This window comes from Quercus suber, unplaced genomic scaffold (assembly GCF_002906115.3).
Source record: "Quercus suber isolate HL8 unplaced genomic scaffold, Cork oak 2.0 scaffold_589, whole genome shotgun sequence".
NCBI lineage: Eukaryota > Viridiplantae > Streptophyta > Magnoliopsida > Fagales > Fagaceae > Quercus > Quercus suber.
In genome coordinates, this window is record NW_027070034.1 from 64,491 (window position 1) to 91,231 (window position 26,741).

The 26,741-nt window shown below is 35.3% G+C and overlaps 2 protein-coding genes and 1 non-coding gene across 3 annotated transcripts; 1 reads left to right on the forward strand and 2 right to left on the reverse strand.

Annotated features, from left to right (window-relative positions):
- Window positions 1-700: 700 nt before the first annotated feature.
- Window positions 701-3,778, reverse strand: LOC136063873 (uncharacterized). Its single transcript, XM_065764869.1, has 3 exons — window positions 3,349-3,778; window positions 1,680-1,900; window positions 701-1,396 (listed from the first exon to the last, which is right to left on the reverse strand). The coding sequence occupies exons 1-3, from the start codon at window positions 3,776-3,778 to the stop codon at window positions 701-703; spliced, it is 1,347 nt and encodes a 448-aa protein (XP_065620941.1).
- A 17,195-nt stretch (window positions 3,779-20,973) lies between these two features.
- On the forward strand, window positions 20,974-22,167 carry LOC136063874 (uncharacterized). Its single transcript, XM_065764870.1, has 2 exons — window positions 20,974-21,301; window positions 21,476-22,167. The coding sequence occupies exons 1-2, from the start codon at window positions 20,974-20,976 to the stop codon at window positions 22,165-22,167; spliced, it is 1,020 nt and encodes a 339-aa protein (XP_065620942.1).
- Window positions 21,364-21,470, reverse strand: LOC136063884 (small nucleolar RNA R71). Its single transcript, XR_010625540.1, has one exon. It is a non-coding gene; the product is annotated as a small nucleolar RNA R71 (small nucleolar RNA).
- Window positions 22,168-26,741: the final 4,574 nt, after the last annotated feature.

Sequence of the window (26,741 nt, forward strand, 5' to 3'; positions counted from 1 at the left end):
TTTTTTTTTTTTTTTTTTTTTTTTTTTTTTTTTTTTTTTTTTTTTTTTTTTTTTTTTTTTTTTTTTTTTTTTTAATGTTTTGGACACATATTTGATCATTTTTGGAGAAGAAAATATAAGATTTTTATTTTGTGCACATAAAGTATATTTATTAAGTTAATTATATATGTGGATATAATATTTAAGGATGATATATCTGTGGGGGATGTATAAAGGAGGACCCAAATGGCTAATAGGTAGTCTATTTATAAAGAATTAATGGCTCATAAAGTACTCATATAAAGATTACCATATATTATAATACATAGAAGGAGGTACTCATTATAATTAAGGATATTACCACCATTTTTCATGTATTGGAATTTTTATTTGAGTGAGAGTATTTCACAACTAGTTGACATGAGTTATATCATAGCCATATTAAATGAATATCACTTATCAAGTTATTTAAATATCATGTGGGCCAAGTGGGAGAACATAAGATTTTGAGAAGACTTTGTGGCCCACATTTAAGTGATAAATGAAAACTCATGTCATAAGAATTTTATTTGTGAAAGACATTATAGTGAATAACAATTTCTAGGTAACTCTCAATTGGTATAACTCATTTGACACCTTAAAAATATAAGTTTTAAACTCTTTGATGGAAGAATAGTAATGAAACAAATCTTTTTTTGAGGGTCCAACCATGGAATTTATTTTATTGAAATAAGCCTACAGAGTCGGCTTGAAGTACATATTGAAATTGTGATGGAACTTCCTCCATCCATACTAAAAAATCTGGTATGCTTACAGCATATCTAGCCAGATTATGAGCTAACGCATTACATTCCCTCTTTGTATGAGAGTAACAAAATTCATCAAAATTGTGTGACAATCTTTTTGCATCCTTAATTAATAAACCCAAAGGCACTAGCATTCTTTCCTCCTCCATCAGACCTTTAATCACACTCAAAGAATCTCCTTCCAAGATGGCTCGTTTAACACCAACGTCCAGCGCAAAAGAGAGATCACAACCAGCTGCCAACGCTTCAATCCCGTTGCTGCAAAGTTGTTGATGAACCAGCTTTGAACTAGATGCGATGACCTGGCCTCTGTGATCTCTAATCACGACCCCAACCCCTGTTTTCTTCTCACGTGGAAATACCGCACCGTCAAAATTAATTTTGTAAAATTCTGATGGTGGCGGTCTCCACCGATTCTCTAAGCGATGGACCTGTAGCACCTGTGTGTCTGGACTGAATAGCCTGCCACAATAATCCTCTAACCAGACCTTGGAGAGGTGGGCAAGCTGGTGAAGTGCATCCGCTGGCTGGTTAACCCGAACCCGGTTCCGCTGATTCCATATTGTCCAGACTGTAATAGCGAAAAGCTCAAGCTGGTTTTTGTTTTTTATCTACCATGATAAGAGTTCTTTGAAGTCCATGAATTGCATTGAACCCCTGTTGCTCCATAGCACCGTATCTGACCACACCGAATCAAGACCACAAGGCACGCAATGGAGTCTCGGCTAAAGCTTGGCATCTAACACATAAAGGATCTGGCGAAATTTTGCGGCGAAACAGAGCACTTTTTGTGGGCATGGCTTCATGGCAAGCACGCCACAACAGATTCCTTACTTTTGGTGGAACCTTTATACACCAAATCTCCCTCCAAAACTACTTGTCTTCGTTTGTAACCTCCCTTAATTCCACAGTCAGCTCCTCCTCCTCCTTCAAGAATCTATACCCGGTTTTACAATTATACCTTCCATCACAAGAGTAAGGCCAAAATAAGATATCCTCAACTGCTTCCTGGCTTAAGGGAATGCTTTTTACTATTTCTGCTTCTTCAGTATTAAACAGCCCATCCACCATATCTACATTCCATTGCCTACTTCGTGGGTCTATTAAGATATCCACTGTCGCATTTTCAAAATCTGTCAAGGGACAAGATAGTGCAAGTGGAGGGTGTTTCCTTGGCAGCTAATGGTCCTGCCAAATTCTAATTTTTTTTTCCATCGCCCACTCTTCATCGAGCTCCCCTGTGAATAACATCCCTTCCTACAAGTATACTCCTCCAAGCATAAGAACTCATCCTAGACTCCTTTGCCTCCATTATAGTTGAATTAGGAAAAAACCGAGCCTTGAAAACTTTGTAGAAAAGGGAATTTTGATTATGTAAAAGGCGCCATGCTTGCTTTGCTAATAGAGAGTCATTGAATTTTGCCAAATCTCTAAAGCCCATACCACCTACATCTTTAGACTTTGTCAACTCATCCTTTTCATCCAATGTATCTTCCTTCGGTTGCCTCTTTGACCCCACCAAAATTTTTTTATCATAGCTTCGATCTCATTACATAGGCCCATTGGAATTTTGAAGCATCCCATTGTACAAGTGGGAATGGCTTGGATGACTGACTTTATCAACACCTCTCTACCCGCTGGGAAAGTAGCTTCCCTTCCCAACCTTGGATTTTTCGCCACACCCTCTCTTTAATGTAGTTGAAACTTGATTTCTTTCCTCTCCCCACAAAGGATGGCAGCCCCAAATACTTCTCATATTGCATGATTTCTGGAACTCGCCATGCTTCTTTGATTTGATCCTTTATAGCACCGTCCATAGCTTTACTAAAGAAAAGTGCCGTCTTGCTCTTATTAATTTTTTGGCCGGAAGCATCTTCATAGTCACTTAACATGTTTAACACCTTGTCACACCCCTCCATTGTAGCCCTGCAATAAAGAAGACTATCGTCTGCAAAAAGCAAGTGTGTTAGTTTAGGGCCTCTTCTACAAAGAGAGAAGCCATGGATATCCCCATTCCTTTCCACTTTTTTTTATCAACCCATTCAACCCTTCAGTACAAAGCAAGAAAAGGAAAGGGGAGAGGGGTTGCCTTGTCTTATACCCCTAGTTGGGTGAATCATGCCACATGGTTCTCCATTCACCAACACTGAGTATGTCACAGTTTTAACACACAACATAATCAAATGTATCCACCCTTCGTTGAACCCTATCCTCCTCATAATTCCTTCTAAAAAAGCCCATTCCACCCTGTCATAAGCCTTACTCATGTCTAATTTTACAGCCATATAACCATGGTTTCTCGAATTATATCTTTGCAGACAATGTAGAGTTTCAAAGGCCACCATTATATTGTTAGATATTAGTCTATCTTTTGTAAAAGCTGATTGGTGTTCAGAAATGATAGAGGGTAAGACTTTCTTTAAACGGTTGGCTAAAACTTTAGAAAAAATTTTATACAACACGTTACACAAACTAATAGGGCGAAATTGATGGGCATGTTCAGGAGAGTTATTTTTAGGGATCAAGGTGATAAAGGTGTGATTAAGGGATTGCGGGAAGGTACATGAATTTAGCCACAACAGAATGGAGGAGGTAACATCATGTCTAACTGTGCCCCAAAAGTGTTGGTAGAATAATGGTGGCATCCCATCTGGACCTGGTGCTTTTAGTGGAGCCATCTGATGCAAGGCTCTCTCCACTTCATGGACTTCAAATTTTCGACTCAGTAAAGCATTCATTTCATCAGTAATCACGTTAGGCACATACTCTAGCACCCTAGAAGCATCCACATGGCCCTTAGAAGTGAAAAGAGAGTGGTAGTAGCTTACAAGGACTTCAGTGATCTCTTCCATATTTGTTTTCCATAAACCCCCTTCATCTCTAATCCCCTCTATTAAATTTTTCCGATATCTTTTCGTGGCACAGCTATGAAAGTATTTCGAATTTTTATCTCCTTGCCTTGCCCATAATAATCTTGACCTCTGTGCCCACATGGTAGCCTCCTTATCACGCCACTCTTCAATTTCTTTTTTTAATTGCCTTACCCTAGTATTGTCTCCCTATGGATAGCTTCCTCTTCGGCCTTGAGGAGTAGTTTCCCCAATTTTTCTAGCTCCCTTCTCGCATCCCAAACACATTCTTATTCCACCAACTTAAGTCTTTACCACACTTCTCCACTCTATGCAAAATCCCTTCCCCCGATTCAGAAACGCCCATTTCCCACACGGCTTCCACAATTTCAGAACACCCAGGATTAGACAACCACATTTCTTCAAACCGAAACTACTTCTTCCTCCTTGAAGGGTCCAAACCCAAGAACACAATGTGGATTGGGACATGGTCTGATGAATCACAACGTAAGTGGTGAACCCTCGTACCAGGAAACTTTAAAAACCAATCATTTGTGGCCAATCCTCGATCTAATCTCTCCCAAATTGAGTTACCATTATCAAAATGTCTAGCCCATGTGAATTTGGGTCCAATGTACCCAAAATCCATAAATCCACATTCATCTAAAACTTCTCTAAACACTACATTTGATTATGAGGCCTAAGAGCACCACCCACTTTCTCATCTTGTCTAATTATCTCATTAAAACCCCCAACACATAGCCATGGAATATTAGATATAGAATTGAGATACCTGAGCTTCTCCCATGCCTTTACCCTTCTTGCTGTTTCAGGTTCACCATAAAAACCAGTCAATCGCCACTCATTGTTTGTACCCTTGTCTACAATTGCATCAATGTAATACTTACACGAACCTATTACCGTCAGATTAATGGAGGACTTCCAAAATAGAGCCAATCCACCTCTTCAACCTTCCCTTTGGACCACCCATCTATGGTCGTGTTCAATACTTCGTTGTACAATCTCTAGCCTTGCATCATCTGTAAGTGTCTCAACCACAAACACTACAGAGGGATCTTTTGCTCGTGTGATTTCCACAAGCTCTCTTCCTGTACGTAGGTTCCCAAGCCCACGACAGTTCCAAGCTAAACAACTCATTACTCCTGGCGGGGCTGATGATCAGCCTCTGCCAATATGATAGGTGTATCATCCACATTGTGAGAAATCTGAAGACGCTTTGAGGTTAATTCCACATAGTCTTTTGATATCACAAGCTCCCTTTTTTTTCCTGCAATTTTTGGTATTGTTTGCTTCTAGGTTTGTGTGACCGGCCTGCATCTACGTGTCCAAGAAGGGAGAACACGTTTTGCTTGTGTTGAAGCCGTAGTGGTCACGTGAGGAATTTTTTTATTCAATTCCTGATTTGGGCGCTGATAATTAATTCCATCACATGTCCCTGAAATTATTCATCCTCTTTTTCCTTTCCTGGCACCACAGCTGTGTAACTTTCCTTAGCTGGCAATGTTTCCTCATTAGTGGACTTTTCTGGAATCCCATAACTCATGGAATTAATTGCTGGCTTGATTATTTGGTCTGTGGTCTTAATGGGTTTTAAACTGCTGTTATCGTTACCCATTGAATTTCCTGATTTGTAACGGTCATGATCCTCCTTTGCTCCTTCCTGCACCGTGGTCGACTCTGGGCATGGCTGAACTGGTGTCATCTCTTTCATTGGTTGGCAAAAATTACCACATTGTTCTTTCTTCTTTGTAGCATAATACCCAGGCACCGAGACTACACTCTTCTTCGAAGCCACAAAAGGTTGTGCTCTTAACTCAGGTCCGAACTCCCTTTGATCAGCCTTAAGGGACCCTTCACTTTCTATCCACCTTTCGCAGTCCCGATCATCGTGTAAGAGGCTACCACACCAATAGCAGAGATTTGGTAACCTTTCATACCTAAATGAAACCCACACCTGCTTATTATTGCTTGAAGAAACCAGGCGACCCCGACATAGTGGCATCGTAACATCAACTACAACTTTCACTCGAATAAAATGATCTCCATCGTAAAGTCTTTGTTCCGATGATCATAAAAAAAAATGACCTCCATCGACATAGTGGCATCGTTAAAAAAAAAAAAAAAAAAAAAAAAAAAAAAAAAAAAAAAACAAAAAAAACAAAACAAAACAAAACAAAACAAAACAAAACAAAACTAGAAGACCCTTTTATATACACTATCATATAGTGATTTTTTTTTCTCCAAACACTTAAACAATTATGAGGAAGTATGTATATTAATATTTTATTCCGCAACTCTAGATTTATCTTACAAATTGAGGTACAAGATTTTTAACAAGGTTGGTTAAAATCAACACTAAGTTGAATAGAAAACTTATGGAATTATGGGATTTCTTGTGTTGACCCCATATTATTATTCTTTTTTAATAAAAAAAAATTCCAATAATTTTTTTGGGGGCAAAATGGACTAACATCCTTAAACTTTAAGGAGGTTGCATTTAGCACCCTCTTCCCCTTCAACTATTCATAAATGGCTGTGATAGATTAAAAAACAAAAGGGAAAAAAAATCTATTCAGAAATGGCCAAAAAATTCTTCTGTCATCCTTGTTTCCAAATAATTAATGACAACCAGGGGTGGAGCTACGTTTTATAGCTGGTAAAAAATAGGTTCTACAGAATTCCCGTGCCCCTTATGTGTCCTTGACTTCTTGTTTCATTCAAATATACTTAATTACTTTGACCATTTTTCCCCAACACGTCAACAAGCCCATTACTTTCAAAAGTTTTACGGTCTTAATCACTTTTACAATAAAGAAACTACTTCACATTTTCAATATGTTTTTCCAATATTGTACTTTCCAGCCACCTTCCAAGAGACCTCATCACTTATGCAAATGTTCTCATAGTTTTACACTTAATGTCTTCAATCTTTTCACACTTCCGTTTCTTTCTCTCTTTTTTCATTCTATTTTGCTTCCAACTTCTATCCATTTCAATCAAACTTGAATTTCTATTTATTTATATTGAGGTTGATGATTTGATTTTTTTTTTTTTCATTTATTTATAAAACTAATTGATGGTCTATATTCATTATTTTAATCTAGTATTTCATACTAACATACTCAAACAAACAGATTTAGGTAGAATTTGGTTTGATAAACACATCTAGTACTATTTGTTTTTGTGTTTGACATTTGGAGAAGCAAATCTTGAAATTGATGTTTGAAAATTCAATAGTGGAGGTCATACATCTATATATATAATAATAGGTGAAGCAGAGAGAAACCCAAATAGAATTCCAAATTAGAGTTTCAATTTTGTGCCATGTGTCATTCCAATTGTTCAATTGGAATCTGAAATTGGAGTCCAATTTTACTATACACGTGTGAGATTGAACAGTTTCTATGGAGAGCACTATGTCCCTGTAGTGTGTGAAATCATGGTCTAACTCCTCAAAACCAAGAACTTCATCAATGTCCTCCAAGTCAATGTTGAATTCATGGCCTCTTATCCAACTGTTGATTTCATCATCTCTTAAGACTGCATTGGCATAGAATTCTCTAATCAATGGTTCACATACCCCAGGCAAATCACCAAAGAGCTTGTCCCAACCTCTGTCTTGAAAACAACCGGGAATGAAGTAGTCTTTCAAATTAGCCAAATCCAAAAATCTCTCTTGCATGATAGGAGCCTTCTGATAAAATTGATTGTATCTCTCAAAATGTTTGGTAGACCTAAACCAGGTATTATCCATTTTTTGCCTATTGTCAGCCTTTTGTGCAGTAGTCTTATTCTTTGGAGTCATCTGCAAAGACATAGAAACAAAGACCACAAAACAGAGCACAACATATGGTAACACCAAAAATTAGTAACAAATTAGTAGCACATCTTGACATAAGAGAACACACAATAACACAACACAGTAGAGTTTTATCATAAAAATCTTCAAATAGATCACAATGTAAGTGTGTGCTCAAAATTCCATGAACAACCCAGGGCAAAATGCAAAACACATAACTAGTGATGCAAATAACAATCAGTGTAAACCAAAAACACCCCACAAACATTGTATTACACAAAAACCCAAAAACACAAGAAAATGTCTATGAGACATTTTACCATGGGTATGATATGCACAACACAACTCAGATCAAGTATCATACTAAAAAATGAGAAGCAAACATGAGAACATGCATATCAAGCATCATATTATCATGGGTTCTGTTAACGGGCACTGTCCGATGCTCGTTAAGCACACAAGTTGTTACTTTTTCCTGACACGATTTTTGTCTTTTGTTTCAATTTATGTCAATTTTTCAGTTTTGTAGAACTATTTGAGATTTTTTTTTTTTTTTTACTTTTTCTGACAAAATTATTTTGTCTTTTCTGTATTTAACCAGCACCGCTTGGTACTGGTTAACATTCTCCTATTATCATTATCAACAAAACCTATCAACAAACTCAACAAAATGAACCCAACCCTTATTCGAACATTACATTTTTCAAATCTCAACAACACCTCAAAAACCAAGAAATTACAGGCAATAAACATGAAATACATTAAGAAAAATAGAAAACTCATACCTTTTCTTGAAGTTTAAAGAAGAGATGATGATGAAAATGGTGATTTTTGAGAGAAACACGGTGAGTTTGTGAGAGAGATGAACGGACAAGACAATGAACAGTCAAAGTGAGCGAGGAAAAAGCTGAAAAGTTTTTTAAAAACTATCCTTAAAGCGTAGAACACATGATTTTCGCAACTAAAATGAGTCACAAACAAGTCACCAGACCAAGTTGCCAAAAACCCCTGAGACAAAATTTGAAAAATTTATCTAAGTATTTTTCTTGACTAGAAGGTCCACTCGTGAGGAAGTCGCGAAGGGAGCTGCGAAACATTTTGAGTACCCCTTACGACTGAAGCTTCCATTGGCGAACAAGTTGCCAAACTGAGTCACGAGAAATCTAAAAACCCAGATTTTTGAAAAAATTTCTAAATCTTTTTCGCGACTGGACTTTGACTCGCCATAGAGTCGAGAAAACCTTCTGTGTAAGCTCGCGACTGGGGCATGCGACTGGCCTGACCTGCCAGGCAAGTTGCCAGAATAGGGCTGCACAGTTTTTGAAATTCTTGACATTTTTCAAAACAAAATACTTTCCAAAAACAATTAAAACATTCAAAAATCTTTTTGTGTTTGATCAACATATAATTGAGCATGTGCAACACATTTAATCAAGTACAACCGCACAAATGAATAAGGCATTCATTGAACATAGACATGTGTAATGTGTGTGGGTATATAAAATGAGATAGTCCTTAGTCTAATGTGAAGTTTCAATGATTAATTCAACCAAGTCATACACAATTAGCATGAAGAAAAGTGAACAATCTCAATTATAGAAATATGCATATATGACCTCCCACATAAACTTGATTACATAATTTTGAAAATTTTCATTTGGTTTCATACACATCATATCATTTGATTTTTTTGAATCAATACATCTTTTTTTGAGATTGACGCCTGAAATTTTTGATATTTCAAATTGATGAGCAAGCCTTTGGCTTTTTAGGCATCATACATTTTCATAAAGGTCGTTTTTCCTTTTTCCTAGTCAAATACTAGTATGTACAATAGTTTTTGCAGCTCATTATCTCTTTTCATTAGCTCTTTAAGCAAAAAAAAATAAAAGAGTGGGAAGATATATAGGCACAAGTCTATGCAAGTTTCAAGATCAACAAAACCATTGACTAATCATTCATGACAAGTTTGAAGATCTATTTACAACAGTCACATAGATGTCAAGATTTTTTCCACAATGATATGAGTGCATAAAGAATAAGCTACGCTCGTAAATGTACAAAGCCATTAGTACAAAGGCACAAGGCAAAACATGTTTGTGACAATACATAATAATGCCGATCAAACTTTTTGGATTTTCTCCTTTTTATGTGATTTTGGATTTTTGACACAAAAATAAGTAAAGATTAATCAAAAAACAATGTAAAAACATTTAAAGCAAATAACAAATGAACACAAATATATTAACCAGGCTAGAATGATAATACAAAGCACACAACCAATCAAAATCACATAGCATAGGAAGTATTAATGCATGGACATGTTGTAATGCTTATGCATGTGTACCCTTCTTCACCCACACGACACGTGTGTTTGAGGTGATATACTTGAAGGATTGGGTATGAGTGTTGTGGCTTTCAAACCTTCTGGTGAAGCTTGCCAAACAGGTGGTAAAGGCAACAATCATCTTCATCACGTCCACCACTCGGGAATTACCTTCTTGACCTTTTGATTGCTCAGCAGTCCAATTCCTTTTGTCATTTCTTGGTCCTCCTGACCTTTGAGCACTTGCATTCTTCAAAGCTCTAAACTTATGACAATTTGGTCTGGTGTGTCCTTGAAGTCCATAATGATAGTAGAAATTTTTTTTTCTCGGACCTCTTTGTGATTTTGGAAGTGATTTCTCTTTAGTTTCAGGTTTAACCACTGATTGGTTACAAGGCTTTATCAACACCCATTGATCAGTCACATTCCTCTTCTTCTCCACCTTCACTTTTTCAACAATAGTTATTTCCACTATTAGTTCCTTAGCTTTCACAAATTTTATATCCTTGGACACTTTGACACTCGAACTACTCTCACCGATGTATCCCAATCCGCTTCTGTCGGAGAATGGTTTTTGATGAGCAAGTACATCATTAAGCTTATTGGAGGAAACCTACTCTATTTTAGCATTCGCTTGAATCACCTCAAGCTCAAGGAATTTGATTTTTGAATAAGCTTCGATTAACTCTTCGATCAGCATCTCTATTTCACATTTGGTCTCCTTGTATTACACTAGAAGACTTTTATAATCTTCCTCTGCCCTTTTCATCTTTTTAATGGCTGCCTTAGCCACTCTTGCATATTCTTCTGACTTCTCAAAGAGGGAATTGTATGTTTCTTGTAGTCCCACTGTTATTTCATCATCCTCAACATCAAATTCTTCTACTATCTCCATTGACTCCAATTCAGTTTACTCACCAAGCTCTTCCATGCACACTCAAATCATCCGAAGATTCCACAAGAGAAATGGTCATAAATGCAGAGAAATTTCCCTTCCATCACAGCTTTCATCTGAATCTGAATTAGAAGAGTCTGAATCACTAAGAGTAGTGGCATACACCTTGCCCTTCCCTCTCAAATAATTGGGACACTCTTTCTTGAGATGTCCATGTCCGTTGCATTCGAAGCACGTGATTCCTTGAGAGGATTGAGATTTCTTCCCATCTTTCCTCTTGAAGTCCTTTTTCTCCTTTCCGAAACTTCAAGAATTTTCCCTTCTCAACAAATTTTCCATTCTTCTTGAACTTCAAGAATTTTCGGAAATTCTTCACAAGATATGCCACATCTTTCTCGACCTTATCCTCATCCGATGAGTCGTGAGCTTCCACCCTCTCATTGATCGTCTTTAGAGCAAGGGATTTGCCCTTTCTTTGTGAAGGTAGAGACGGCTCATATGTTTGAAATAAGCTAATTAGTTCTTGAACTTTGATATCATTAAGGTCCTTGCTCTCTTCAATTGCAGTAACCTTTGCACGGAAGCTCTCCGTCAATGATCGAAGGATCTTCCTCACTATCTTTGAGTCCTCTGTCTTTTCACCCAAATTGAACTTCCCAATAACCGCCTCATTCAGTTTGCCATAAAATGAATCAAATGACTCGTCGTCACTTATCCTCAACTCCTCGAATCTAAGGGTTGGCATTTGCAACTTGGTGTCTTTGACCTTTTTAGTTCCTTCATAGGTTGTCTTCAATATTTTCTACGCCTCCTTGGCAATTGTAATGTGAGATATCCTGTGAAACTCATCTGGAGATACACCACAAAAAATAGCATTTAGTGCCTTGCTATTTGCATTAGATCGGCCTAGTCCATCCTACATTTACTGCATCCCAAACACTTTCATTAATTGAACACAAGAATGCCCTCATCCAGACTTTCCAAAAGGCATAGTTGCTACCATCAAAATATGGTGGAGTATTAAGAGATTAAGATCGATCCATCTCAAACGGGTCAGGGATCGCACTTAGGTACTTAAACCACAGCAAGTGCAACACTCTAATACGAATTGAATGTTCAAATAGTGTGTAAAACACCAATGAATGTTTAGACTCCCAATTTACAAATTACCAACACAAGCTTATAAGCAAACAATATATGTGCGGAATATGAATATAAGCTAAAATAGAATTGGTAAAACAATATAAACCGAAATTAATCACAACCACAGCAGTAATTAAAAGGCAAAGATTAAGGGAAGAGAGATGCAAACACAAAGACAATACAGCGATATGTTATCGAAGAGGAAATCGAAGTTCTCGCGAAAAACCTCTCCGCCGCCCTCCAAACGGTCAATAATCCACTAGAAAATAAAGTTGGGATACATGAATAGCAGCAGACCCTCCAAGCATAATCTACTCAGTGCACTTAAGCCCTCCAAGCTTCTTTCTTCAATAGGGTTATGCCAAACTTTGTCTTCTTTAGCTTACCAGATCCCACAATCGCCCATTGCATTAACCAAAATGAATTGGTCCCTTCCGAACTGCTTCCTAAGTACCAAAATATTTTCTCACAAATATGGGTATGGTGAGATAAGGATTTGGCTAATGTACATCTCAAGGATATAACAATGGAGAGGTTGAGAGTAGAGGAATTTGAAGAATCAAAAGATGAAGATTGTGGATGAGTCAATCTTGTTTTTCTTTAGGGTTTCTCTCTCAAAATTCTCTCTGGAAGCTCTCTACATTTCGTGGGTATAAAGGTATTTATAGTAAGGTGAGTGGGGAATGCGAACAGTCAGGTTTCTAACAAACAAGGCATTCTGGTGACTTGACCTTGCGACTGGAATGAGTCGCGAGTTTGAATCGCGAGCTAACTACCTGGTTAGACTGGAAGTTTTGACCTGTAATGCTACAGCTAGCGTGACCCTTCAGCTCCCTGCATGCTTCACATGTGTGCCACTTTAGCGACTTGCCAGTCGCGAGCTAGTCACGAGATCCAGTCGCGAGGCTCTTTTTAAATGCACACTCTTGAACTTTTCTTCACACTCTCTCACACACTATCCTTGCATGATTCCCATCTAAATACAAGGTTTCCAAATGCTGAATTACAAGCAAATTTGGCATAGAATAAAGCTAACAAAAATGATTGAATAAATTCAACCTTACAAGAGGGATGCCTCATATACCTGCATATGAAAATATCTCCATTGTGAGTAGTAGCGGTCTTTGAGTTTTGTTGTGGGTCAGAGGGGGCTTGGCTATTAACGTGAGGTTGATGATGTTTGGCTTTCAAGTAGGTCACTATTAGTTTTGATTTTGGGAGTTCTGCCGTCAATTGTTTGGCTAAAAGAGTTTATAGTTATATTCTACCCATGANTCAACAATAGTTATTTCCACTATTAGTTCCTTAGCTTTCACAAATTTTATATCCTTGGACACTTTGACACTCGAACTACTCTCACCGATGTATCCCAATCCGCTTCTGTCGGAGAATGGTTTTTGATGAGCAAGTACATCATTAAGCTTATTGGAGGAAACCTACTCTATTTTAGCATTCGCTTGAATCACCTCAAGCTCAAGGAATTTGATTTTTGAATAAGCTTCGATTAACTCTTCGATCAGCATCTCTATTTCACATTTGGTCTCCTTGTATTACACTAGAAGACTTTTATAATCTTCCTCTGCCCTTTTCATCTTTTTAATGGCTGCCTTAGCCACTCTTGCATATTCTTCTGACTTCTCAAAGAGGGAATTGTATGTTTCTTGTAGTCCCACTGTTATTTCATCATCCTCAACATCAAATTCTTCTACTATCTCCATTGACTCCAATTCAGTTTACTCACCAAGTCTTCCATGCACACTCAAATCATCCGAAGATTCCACAAGAGAAATGGTCATAAATGCAGAGAAATTTCCCTTCCATCACAGCTTTCATCTGAATCTGAATTAGAAGAGTCTGAATCACTAAGAGTAGTGGCATACACCTTGCCCTTCCCTCTCAAATAATTGGGACACTCTTTCTTGAGATGTCCATGCTTGCATTCGAAGCACGTGATTCCTTGAGAGGATTGAGATTTCTTCCCATCTTTCCTCTTGAAGTCCTTTTTCTCCTTTCCGAAACTTCAAGAATTTTCCCTTCTCAACAAATTTTCCATTCTTCTTGAACTTCAAGAATTTTCGGAAATTCTTCACAAGATATGCCACATCTTTCTCGACCTTATCCTCATCCGATGAGTCGTGAGCTTCCACCCTCTCATTGATCGTCTTTAGAGCAAGGGATTTGCCCTTTCTTTGTGAAGGTAGAGACGGCTCATATGTTTGAAATAAGCTAATTAGTTCTTGAACTTTGATATCATTAAGGTCCTTGCTCTCTTCAATTGCAGTAACCTTTGCACGGAAGCTCTCCGTCAATGATCGAAGGATCTTCCTCACTATCTTTGAGTCCTCTGTCTTTTCACCCAAATTGAACTTCCCAATAACCGCCTCATTCAGTTTGCCATAAAATGAATCAAATGACTCGTCGTCACTTATCCTCAACTCCTCGAATCTAAGGGTTGGCATTTGCAACTTGGTGTCTTTGACCTTTTTAGTTCCTTCATAGGTTGTCTTCAATATTTTCTACGCCTCCTTGGCAATTGTAATGTGAGATATCCTGTGAAACTCATCTGGAGATACACCACAAAAAATAGCATTTAGTGCCTTGCTATTTGCATTAGATCGGCCTAGTCCATCCTACATTTACTGCATCCCAAACACTTTCATTAATTGAACACAAGAATGCCCTCATCCAGACTTTCCAAAAGGCATAGTTGCTACCATCAAAATATGGTGGAGTATTAAGAGATTAAGATCGATCCATCTCAAACGGGTCAGGGATCGCACTTAGGTACTTAAACCACAGCAAGTGCAACACTCTAATACGAATTGAATGTTCAAATAGTGTGTAAAACACCAATGAATGTTTAGACTCCCAATTTACAAATTACCAACACAAGCTTATAAGCAAACAATATATGTGCGGAATATGAATATAAGCTAAAATAGAATTGGTAAAACAATATAAACCGAAATTAATCACAACCACAGCAGTAATTAAAAGGCAAAGATTAAGGGAAGAGAGATGCAAACACAAAGACAATACAGCGATATGTTATCGAAGAGGAAATCGAAGTTCTCGCCGAAAAACCTCTCCGCCGCCCTCCAAACGGTCAATAATCCACTAGAAAATAAAGTTGGGATACATGAATAGCAGCAGACCCTCCAAGCATAATCTACTCAGTGCACTTAAGCCCTCCAAGCTTCTTTCTTCAATAGGGTTATGCCAAACTTTGTCTTCTTTAGCTTACCAGATCCCACAATCGCCCATTGCATTAACCAAAATGAATTGGTCCCTTCCGAACTGCTTCCTAAGTACCAAAATATTTTCTCACAAATATGGGTATGGTGAGATAAGGATTTGGCTAATGTACATCTCAAGGATATAACAATGGAGAGGTTGAGAGTAGAGGAATTTGAAGAATCAAAAGATGAAGATTGTGGATGAGTCAATCTTGTTTTTCTTTAGGGTTTCTCTCTCAAAATTCTCTCTGGAAGCTCTCTACATTTCGTGGGTATAAAGGTATTTATAGTAAGGTGAGTGGGGAATGCGAACAGTCAGGTTTCTAACAAACAAGGCATTCTGGTGACTTGACCTTGCGACTGGAATGAGTCGCGAGTTTGAATCGCGAGCTAACTACCTGGTTAGACTGGAAGTTTTGACCTGTAATGCTACAGCTAGCGTGACCCTTCAGCTCCCTGCATGCTTCACATGTGTGCCACTTTAGCGACTTGCCAGTCGCGAGCTAGTCACGAGATCCAGTCGCGAGGCTCTTTTTAAATGCACACTCTTGAACTTTTCTTCACACTCTCTCACACACTATCCTTGCATGATTCCCATCTAAATACAAGGTTTCCAAATGCTGAATTACAAGCAAATTTGGCATAGAATAAAGCTAACAAAAATGATTGAATAAATTCAACCTTACAAGAGGGATGCCTCATATACCTGCATATGAAAATATCTCCATTGTGAGTAGTAGCGGTCTTTGAGTTTTGTTGTGGGTCAGAGGGGGCTTGGCTATTAACGTGAGGTTGATGATGTTTGGCTTTCAAGTAGGTCACTATTAGTTTTGATTTTGGGAGTTCTGCCGTCAATTGTTTGGCTAAAAGAGTTTATAGTTATATTCTACCCATGAATAGTCTCGATACTAAATTGGGCACAAAAGTCATCAAATACCTAATTTTCCCAATAGGATCATAAATTTTTCTTTGGAGGGCCAATCTTTAGGACGACACCGACATTTAAGACCAAAACACACATACACACAGTGGTACATAATTATGTATGTATTTGCTATTTATTAGAAAGTATGAGTAACTTAATAAATTAAAGAATTTTAAATGTATAACATCGTATTAGAATCACTTAAGAATTTTTTTTTTTTTTAACAAAAGTAATGAATTTAAGTTGGACTTTTATAAAATTTGTATAATCTATTTGTAATCTTGTTATTTTTTAATTGAATTAGAAACACTTAAGTTTTTTTTTTTTTTTTTTTTTGGTGAATCTAGACTTAATGAAATGGAAAAATTGCCTTTTGTCTCACTCATGAACGGATTTTTTTTTCTTTTTTTTTTAGTTGGACAAAGTATGGCTATGGAAATTTTACTACCAACTAGAATTTCATTAGTAGATGGTGACTGTAGATAAATATTTATTACCCAGAAAAAAAAAAAAAAAAAAAAAATAAGGACTTTTGATCTAGTCTTCTAGATAATCCAAAATAATCTAAAGTCCTCTATACATAAAAACGTCTAGTACATTATTGTAAGAGATTTCCAATAGCTGAAATCTTTGAGCAACTTGTTTTCCAAAACAATACTCTTCGGTTTGGACCAATGCAAAGTCTCTCACATAATATCCACAAAAACATAAATATCTAATATAATAGTGTAAATACTGTGCGAAACATTAATTAATTTAATCTATCTTTTAAGGTCGAAAGGAAAATAAAAATAGCTGAAGGTTTTTTAATAATTTGAAAAGAAAAAGAAAAACACACGGATAGAAAAATCAACTTTGACTTTGACTTCTCTTTTTCTGTCTCATTTTGGACTATCCTCTTGTGTGTACGAGTCTGCTAGAAAATCATTTACTCTCTAACATAGATTAAGAAAAATTAAAGAATGTATCTATCATTTATTATTAATCAATAAATTTAGAAATACACACAATCTTGTTGTACCAAAAAAGAAGAAGAAGAAGAAGAAGAAGAAGAAATATACTCAATCTCGCACATAAATAACGTGTCTCTATGTTTTTTGTTGTTGTTGTTGTTGTTGTTGAGAAACTAGACTGGATGTCCAAACTGGGCTATTATTGAAACAAAAACCTTAAGAAATATCAGCAGCTATCAAAGGGACAATGTCCTCCGGAATGTCTTCAATAACGTGTCTCTATTTGTTAGTAAATTTTTTTTTTTTTTTTTTTTGAGAATGTATTTGTTAGTAAAAATTGTATATGACTTTTAGCCATAATATAAGTTCATAAATTAAAATCAATCTTTCTCATTAATTCAAACAATATACTCTAAACAATATTGTATATGACTTTCTAATATTAATTAGAAAGTCATATACAATTAGTAAAAATTTGTTTCTCAAAAAAAAAAAAAAAAAAAATTCTATGCATGCATAGAAATTTTTTGCCACTATATTTATTTACTTATTTATGGGGAAAGTTAATCAAGTAGTACATAATAAAGTTGGAGTTTGAAAGCTCGAAAATGTGTGAATACACAAGAGCTTGTTTAGACCCCCAAATTAAAATTACGGCTAAATTGCTTTTACCCTAACTTATCTAAGTGCGGAACAAGAGTAAATGAGGTGCAATAAACCGATAACTACTCTAATGTATATGTTAGAAATTTAGACCCTTAAAACACAACCAGATTGAGTAGCCTAGTTAATTAGCCAAGTTGTTACTTAGTCAAATTATGCAATTCTAGGTTAAAATAATCAAATAATCATATCAAGAATATAAAGCAGCAGAAAAGTAAATAACACAATATATGATCACCTATGAAACCACACGGTAAAAACCTGGGAAGGATTTGACCTAACTATCCTCAAGGTAAACTTGAATCCACTATGCGAAAGAATCGAAGTTCATACAGAAGGACTACAAGCTCCCCGCTTGACTTTCTAATGCTACCCACCACTAGAACTTACTGACATGACCACGTGCAAGCTCCAAATCCACGGACTCCTTCTTTCTTGGACTCTTCAATCAAGTACAAGCACCCCCGCTTGTTTTTCTTTAAACTCCAATAGCAGCAACCTTGTTGATCATCAAGATGTAGATAATATCTCTACCTTGAAAACCCTAAGTTTATGTGAAGGAAAGTTTCTCAATGATCTCACAAGAGATTCACATAAACCGCAAATATAAGAAACAAAGACTTAGAGAGGTTTTGGTACAAAACCCTAGATACAAAAGAGGCACTCTCTTCTCTCTCTCTAAAAGCCCTCAAAAATGTGGCTTAGGGTTTCCTTTATATAGTGGGAGAAGTAAATCTGAAACTCTAATCCTTAATAAGCTTGGGCTGAGTTGGAAATTCTACAGAAAAATATTCTGCCTGAGATTCGATCGATTGAGCCTTTCCTTCAATCGATCGAGCCAGGCCGAAATGCACCAATGCATCTTGCAGCCACTCAATTCCAACTTTACATGAAAGACCAACTTTGAGCAAGTTTAAACAAGACTAAATAACCTATTTTGATCATGGTTTGCCAACAATACAAATTAGAGTTCTAAATACATAAATTCCTAAATCTTTAGAACCTAACAAACTCCCCCTTTGGCAATCCATGACAAAATACAAACTAAAAGCTCAAAGTTTACAAATAAAAACCCTTTACAAAGATAATGCTCATAACAACAAATCCAATCTTAACTACTATCCATCAGTTGCAAGTACAGATAGCAGCTCAATTGAATCAACTTGTATATTTCCTGAAACACTAAACAAAATGCATAAACGCATGTATGACAGAAAAAACAGTAAATCAACAAATAAATTCTTGACTTCACAAAACACAAAACACAAAACAAAGACATATATCATGAATAACAAACTCCCCCTTTGGTAATCCGTGACAAAACACAAACTAAAAGTTTAAAGTTTATAAATAAAAACCCTTTACAAAGATAATGCTCATAACAACAAATCCAATCTTAACTACTATCCATCAGTTGCAAGTATAGACAACAGCTCAATTGAATCAACCTGTATATTTCCTGAAACACTAAACAAAACGCATGTGTGACAGAAAAAACTGTAAATCAACAAATAAATTCTTGACTTCACAAAACACAAAACAAAGACATATATCATGAATAACAAACTCCCCCTTTGGCAATCCGTGACAAAACACAAACTAAAAGCTTAAAGTTTACAAATAAAAACCCTTTACAAAGATAATGCTCATAACAACAAATCCAATCTTAACTACTATCCATTAGTTGCAAGTATAGACAGCAACTCAATTGAATCAACCTGTATATTTCCTGAAACACAAAACAAAATGCACAAATGCATGTGTGATAGAAAAAACAGTAAATCAACAAATAAATTCTTGACTTCACAAAACACAAAACAAAGACATATATCACAAGTAACTCATTGATAACGCCTTAAAATGTGTACTTGTTATATATTTATGTGGGCATTATCTCCTTATTACTATGCTTAATTTGTATAATTAAGCCATGATTTGTATTAGTCCCTATTATTTATCTTTACAAAATTTCTTGAATAAGATGCTATTCATTGTGTGTAATTTTCTACTTTCAGGAAATCATGTGAGAAAGATCAGTTTACAGGAATTTGTGAGAGAATAGAGGCTAAACTAGAATTAAAGTGGAGCTAAAGGACCGTGCCTAAATGTCTAAGGAGGTGCAGCTGGAGTGCTTGGATCATCTAAGATGATTGGAAGCTTCAAATACGGAAATAAATCAAAGAGATAGAATCTGAAAAGGAAAAATCTGATTTGAGCACTGATCAGTATTTTGGGCATTTCTCTCTCCTCAAAAATCCAATTGACACAAGTCTAGATGGGTTGGAACCGTGACTTAAATATCTACAACTTTCCAGTTTTGAGTTTTTCGAAATTCTCAATTTTTGAAGGCCAAAATTAACTCACAAGTTACTACTGTAAACCTGGACGGAAATTTAAATAGTGAAAAGTTTTATTTTCTTTTGACACTTAGACATTAGGGTTTTAAAAGGGAGGCTATGAGAACGAATTTTGGCAGAGAAAAACTTGTATTTTCCTTTCTCTAATGGCAGCCTAAACTCTTTGCTAGGGCTAGGGGTGTGTTTCTTCTATGCGGTATGAATATTCAATGTGATTCTTTTTAAGATTTTATCAATAACATATTTGATTGTTCAATTAGATTTCCTTTGATGTATTAGTTCTTCCATGCTTTCAATAAGTTCAATCATGTTTTTCTTATTGTTTAGAGGAATTTCTAATAGTTTCAAATAGAAATCAGGTTTTAAAGTGAATGGGTTTTTCTGAAAACTTTTCTAACCGCATTATTAATCGAGGTTATCATGCGTTCTTAAATTGTCTCAGTTCAACCGAATCATAAGTTTTTAATTGTATAAGAACAATCAATTATAAAATAGATATTTTCTTAGATCACAAAGAATTTCATATTGATATAGGGAAACACCCCGATGCCCTAGTATTTACATTATTGATTTAATCAGTTTTTATTATTATTCTTGTTAAAAATCACCAAGCAAAAGTATTTTTATTTTTCACCCAAATTGTTGTTTAATTATATTGTCTTTGAATATACCCTGCTCCTTGTGGTTCGACCTCGGTTCTCCGAGAATTATATTGCTACGATCTCCTGCACTTGGGAGTGAGCAAGCAATTTTGGCGCCGTTGCTGGGGAGTTGTTGCGTGTTCAGAGGCAATTTTTGGGAGCAAAGCACAACCGGTGGAAATTCTTCTATTGGTAACTTTGTTCCAATTTTTTTTCCCTTATTTTGTTTTTATTTTCTGTTTGTTTTTATTTTTTTTTTATTGTGGATTCATTGTTGCATGAGCATTTGGGTTAGAAACGAGAGAGGCAGACTAGAAATTTTTGAAACTTACTTTGGTAATCTTTTTGACACACCTTCACATTCACCTTCTTCATCAATCATGGGTGATGAAACACGTAATAATCATGAGGAGAATAGAAGAACTATGTATGAATTGTTACATCCCACCCAAAATTCTATTCCTTCATGCATCATGTTTCCACCGAATGCACCACATGTAGAACTGAAACAAGGTTTATTAGCAATACTTCCTGACTTTAGGGGACAAGAAAATGAAAATCCTTATGTCCATGTTAGAGCTTTTGAAGAGGTAATTAGTAGTTTCTATGCACAAAATGTTATTGAGACTGCTAAGTTACGTTTCTTTCCTTTTTCTCTTAAGGATAAGGCAAGAAGTTGGCTTTACACCTTGAAACCTAGGTCTATAGGTAGTTGGGGGGAGATGGCAAAAGAGTTTTTTAAGAAACACTTTCCTCCCCACAAAGTCCAGCAAGTAAAAAGAAGGATAGCTAGTTTTGTCCAATGAGAAAATGAGACCTTATACCAAGCTTGGGAAAGGTACAAAGATCTTTTCAATTTCTGCCCAAATCATGGGTATGAAGATTGGAGATTAGTTAGCTATTTTTATGAAGGACTTACACCTAGGGACCGACAGTTTATTCAACTCTCATGCGAAGGGGACTTTTTACAAAAAGAACCCGAAGATGCAATTGATTATCTTGATGAGATAGCTGAAAACTCTAACACATGGATTGGACCTAGCCCTATGGACTCCACTGATAGGACTAGAACTAACACTACCACTTCTAGTGGAAGTGTTTTCAAGTTGAGGGAAGATGATAACATGAGTGCAAAAATCAGCATGTTAACAAAAGAAATTGAGGCACTCAAAATGAAAGGAAGTAGGAGTGTTAGTGCTACCTTTAGAGAGGACCCAATGGAGGTGTGTAAAATCTGTCATGAGATAAACCATGCTACAAATGAATGTGCATCACTTTCATCATTCTTAAATGTGCCAGAAGAACAAGTACATGCATTTAATTCATATTGGCCAAATAATTCTTCATATTCTAACAATTATAACCCAAATATGCAAAACCATCCGTATTTGAGTTATAAGAGTGACAATGTGTTGAATCCTCCTGCTCCAAGGAATTTTAATTCACCACATGCATCATCATCATCTAGACCTTCCTTGGAGGATGCACTTAGTACTTTCATTCAAAGGCAAAGTGAGCAAAATCAAAAGTTTAGAGTCACTGCAAACCCTCACGAGAGTAAACTCGTCCACTAGGGTGACCTAGGGGTTCAAAGACTTGCTGCACATGGGAAGTGCAGTCGTGTAGCCTACGAAAGTGGCTTGTATTTTAGTTTAATTTTTCACTTTTAGTAGACATGGGTGCTTTGAGGATTGCTAAGGACTAGCACTCATAAATATAAATCAATGAGCAGTGAACAAGAAACAGAAATAAAAACATAAGTAAACTAACTCTCCCCCTAAGTTAGATACAACAAAAAGTTTTTATTTATATTCTCCCCTTTCAAAAATAATTTCAGCTCCCCCTAAACAAGACAAACATGATTCCCATAAATCAATAATTTCTCTCCATTTTTTGTCACGTATTGACAAAGACAACTCATACAAGAGTAAACAGTCAACATACGTAATAAAGGATAAGAAAAAAATCAACGGGACACAAAACAATTCAACTCTATAGAAAATAGAGACAACTCCCCTAGGAACAACAAAGGTTAAAAACAAGCTTTTCCCCTATAAAAATAGGAAACACAAAACAAGTGTTGGGAAAAATAGTTTGGGGAAAAAAAAGGAGGTAGGGGAAAATCAGCAGTAGCAGCAGCACCAACAGAATCAGGAACATCCTCACCAGTAGGACTAAAGTTAAAAAAAACACACAAACCAAAGTTAAAAACTAAGGTGAGGATACACATGAAGAAAAAATATTCTCTCTTTCAATAAAATGCAAACATGGCATTATGTGACCCATAAACAGTCGCATGAGTAGAGAAAATATTTGCACATTGATTATCCATCATATCTCTTAAGAAAAATATTTTCTACAGTTCACACATAAGAAATAGCATATACTAAAATGTACAAAACTCAAAAATTAATCAATCAATTTTTAAATCAAGTTGAGTACCCAATTTAGCAAAGTGTATGCATGTGTGAAAACAATGAGAGATATGACTGCAAAACTACCAGATGGATACAGAAATCAATGCAATGCATGTGAATCCTAAACACAAATGATGCATGAAAAAAATTTTGGTCAAAAACATGGAAACTGAAAATTTTTCAGTTTCGATCAATCAAGAATCGATCAAACATCAATCGAGTCAGGCAGACTGAAACCTAAAATTTTAATCGCAATTTCGATTGATCGAAAAACAGGTTCAATCGATTGAAAGTCTGGAAAAATCATATTTTTGAAAAATAGAGCATTTTAATGCAGAAACTCCTCAAAGCACATTGTTTTATAAAAAAATGCATGAGTATGAGACGAAAAGTTTTTCAAAAATACTTGAATTCAACCTAGATCTTCCAAAATTAAGATTTTCAATCAGTTTGTTCTCAAAGCGCAAACATTAAACACATTTTGCATTAAGATCAAGGAACTTTTAATCTTGGATGGCCACAACAAAATCACACACAATAAAATGTACCAAGTTTATTAAAGAGTAACTTGTGTAGTGTGTGCAACTAGCAAAAACTTGAGATACATGTGAGATGATATGTGAATAGTAATCTATCACAAAGTCTACAAAATTCATCACATAAAATTTAAAAGAGACTATCACCTAAAGAGTTACATCATATAACTCCCATATCTCCTAGAACAAAAGCTTGCAATCATATAAGTTTCTTGAATTTTGCCTCGTAATTTTGTGGATTGGCATCAAACCTAATAGTACACACCAATTTCAAGCATTAAACAATTAAGCTGAGGTATCACCTTATGTTCTTTTTGTGCATGTGCTACACTTTCTCGAGCACAGAATCTTATGATATGCACTAAGGTGTTCATGATTGGCTAGTGAATAGTGGTGAGATGGTTATTTATGCCTTTCTCAAAAGGATCAAATCTGACAGTCAAATAACATGTGACTTCAAGATTAAGACAAAGTGATAAACACCATAAACATCTTTCCCACACAACATGCACTACAAAGTTTCAACTAGTAAGGTGCAATAATTAAGCTCATCCAAGCTAAACAAGGTACATAAACTTGTTATGTAAAGATAAGGTGGCCAACCTTGATTTCAAATCCAAGAAAAATTAATGCAAAACAAATAACAAACTTTATGGTTTAAAACAAATTTTATGACCAAAAACAAAAAGCACACATTATACTAAATGAACAATGCAAAGTTATACATGATAGTGCTTCACTAAGCTATAGAGGGTACACAAATAAGAAATATCAATTTCTTAATTAACCCATGAGTAAATGTACAAATTAGTACATACTCACACAAAATCAAAAATAGCTTAGCACTTATATAACACATGCTATTCAAGTTTCTCCACAATGTCAAGCATGTTCTAAATCAAGAGAGATATATCATAATTCATGTAATCCTCACATGCCATTTTTGCGGGAACCCTTCTTTCGAACTTTTCGCGAGCTAATTGCGAAATACACTAATCTTTATTTCATGCTCGATTCTTCACCAACTTAATGCTAAACCTAATATAATAAAATCCCACAAAATACAATGAACAAAATTAAAGCAACTACAACACTTTTTGTCATGGAATAAATTCAATATAAAACATAGTTGTAAATCATAACTTTACAGAGTTTTTTTCAAAAAGCAAATTACAAACTTAAATGTATAATCTAGCTCAAAGTTATTCTCAAAATAAAAAAAGAAAAAAAAATAAAAAGAAAAAAAAAACTCAAAGTTGAGAGGGGTGATTCAGCCAAGCTTGATAATTTGAAGGCAAGTGCATCCCATTCTCCATGGTTTAGTTTCGATTTTTGCTCAAAAACTAAAATAAAATAAAATAATCTTAATGATTTAGTACTCAAATTGACTAACTCAATTATTACAAAACAAATTCTGATAGTTTATAGTATTCGATTTTCATAGTTGTTTTCCCCCATTAACATCAAATCAAGATTTTTCAAGTTTGGTATACATATGGACTTACCCAGAAAACCCTTTTTAGTTTACCAAACTAACAAAGTATAGTTCCTAAACATCCTAAAATGCAATGCAAGTCCAGAATTTTCTGTTTTGTATGCACCCAGGTATTTGGCTAATTATAAAATTTAGGAGATTCAGGGTTGAAAATTTCTAAAAAATTCAATAAACATCATAATAATATGTAAGTATTCAACTTGTTCTTTTCAAAACATAGAAAATCATTCAAATTAACATATTTTGTAGCAATAAACTCCTAATTATTTAACGAATTTATAGGATAACCTGAAAATTTGTAGAGATTCATTATTTGTGATGCTGGTCGGTAGAGATTCATTATTTGTGAATTATTATGGAAAAGTTGTGAGCTTTATAAATCTTTGTGGGATATTGAGAGTATTTTATTTGAAACCACTCAACAATATGTTGTGTAGTTTAATTATTTTAAACCTATATATAAGCTCCTTATGTTTTATCCTTCTGTGAGATGTTAGTGATTACCCAGCTAGCATGGAACCTTAATCTTTGTGACATCGGTATCTAAGCAGCCATCTATATGACTGTTATTGAGTTTTGTTTATGAGATGACTATTGAGTTTCATATATGTGATGTTTATTGTGTCCATGTGGGGGCTAATAAGTTCTATCAGTCTGTGTGATATCAATTGACAAGACCTTGGGTTGGATTATTTTTCTGTTTAGGATTAATGTTGTTGCGGTGGGTCACAACATGTACCATGTAATTTCATGATTTTTATCTAAAAATGCCTTATGCAGTATTATTTCAATTATTTTTGCCACATTATCAGTGAAATTTGTTATGCAAAACTTACCTAGAGAATCCAAATTATAACATATTTTGTAAAAATGCAACTAGAAAAATATTTTTTCAAGTCAAGAGTATTGCTTTATATATATTGATCAATAATTAGTGGTGGGAGATTTGAACACTGCATGCATGTCTCTATTGAAAATATCAAAAACTGTCAATTACTTAAGTTAAAAGACTCTTAGCAAGTTGAGAGCATTGTCGAGCAAGCTAAAGAGAGTCTATTTGTCTTCAATCTCAAGCATGATCAGTGGATACGAATTAGCGGATCTAGATGGTCTGAAACAACGTAAAGTTTTCAATTACGAAGTCAAGGTGCATTGTTAGAAGAAATTTGCAATGGCCAAAATCTTCATGCAACTTTCTTTCCAGACAAAGAATATAATAATTTAAGATAAGTTTCAAGTCTTCATAGCTAGCTTCCATTCAAAGAATAATGGTCTAAAGAATAAATACTTTATACAAAAAAAAAATTGACTACATTTTTCACATCAGTTGAGTTGATCTACTATTGTCGGTTTTAAATTAGCTTACTAATATTACTTTTCTACTTACCATTAACAATTTATTATCATCGTACATCTTTGGTGCGATGGTCACTCTATAACTATAAGTACTTGTGAGGTGTGAGGGGTAAGAGTCGGGATTCAAGTCTTTCAAGAGAGAGTTTCACACACATATACACTTAGATTAAGTTAAAGTAAGATTTCTATTTAAAACAAAAAAAAAAAACAAAAAAACAAAAAAAGTCAACAAAACAAAAGAAGGCTGCTGTTAATGTAATAGATTTTTTGTTTTTTTTTTGTTTTTTTTTTTGTCTAAATTAAAATGACGGTGGCTTTTTACTATTTATATATATTTTCAAGGT

Excerpts from the sequence above, each read along its gene's own strand:
- LOC136063873 (XM_065764869.1), bottom strand. The coding sequence starts at position 3,778 with ATGTGGGCACAGAGGTCAAGATTATTATGGGCAAGGCAAGGAGATAAA. Across the intron at positions 1,901-3,348 it reads TCTGTTGTGGCTAAATTCAT|TGGATATCTTAATAGACCCA; the intron begins GTACCTTCCCGC and ends AAAATGCGACAG. Across the intron at positions 1,397-1,679 it reads TGACTGTGGAATTAAGGGAG|ATAAAAAACAAAAACCAGCT; the intron begins GTTACAAACGAA and ends TTATCATGGTAG.
- LOC136063874 (XM_065764870.1), top strand. The coding sequence starts at position 20,974 with ATGGGTGATGAAACACGTAATAATCATGAGGAGAATAGAAGAACTATG. Across the intron at positions 21,302-21,475 it reads CTTGAAACCTAGGTCTATAG|ATTGGAGATTAGTTAGCTAT; the intron begins GTAGTTGGGGGG and ends ATGGGTATGAAG.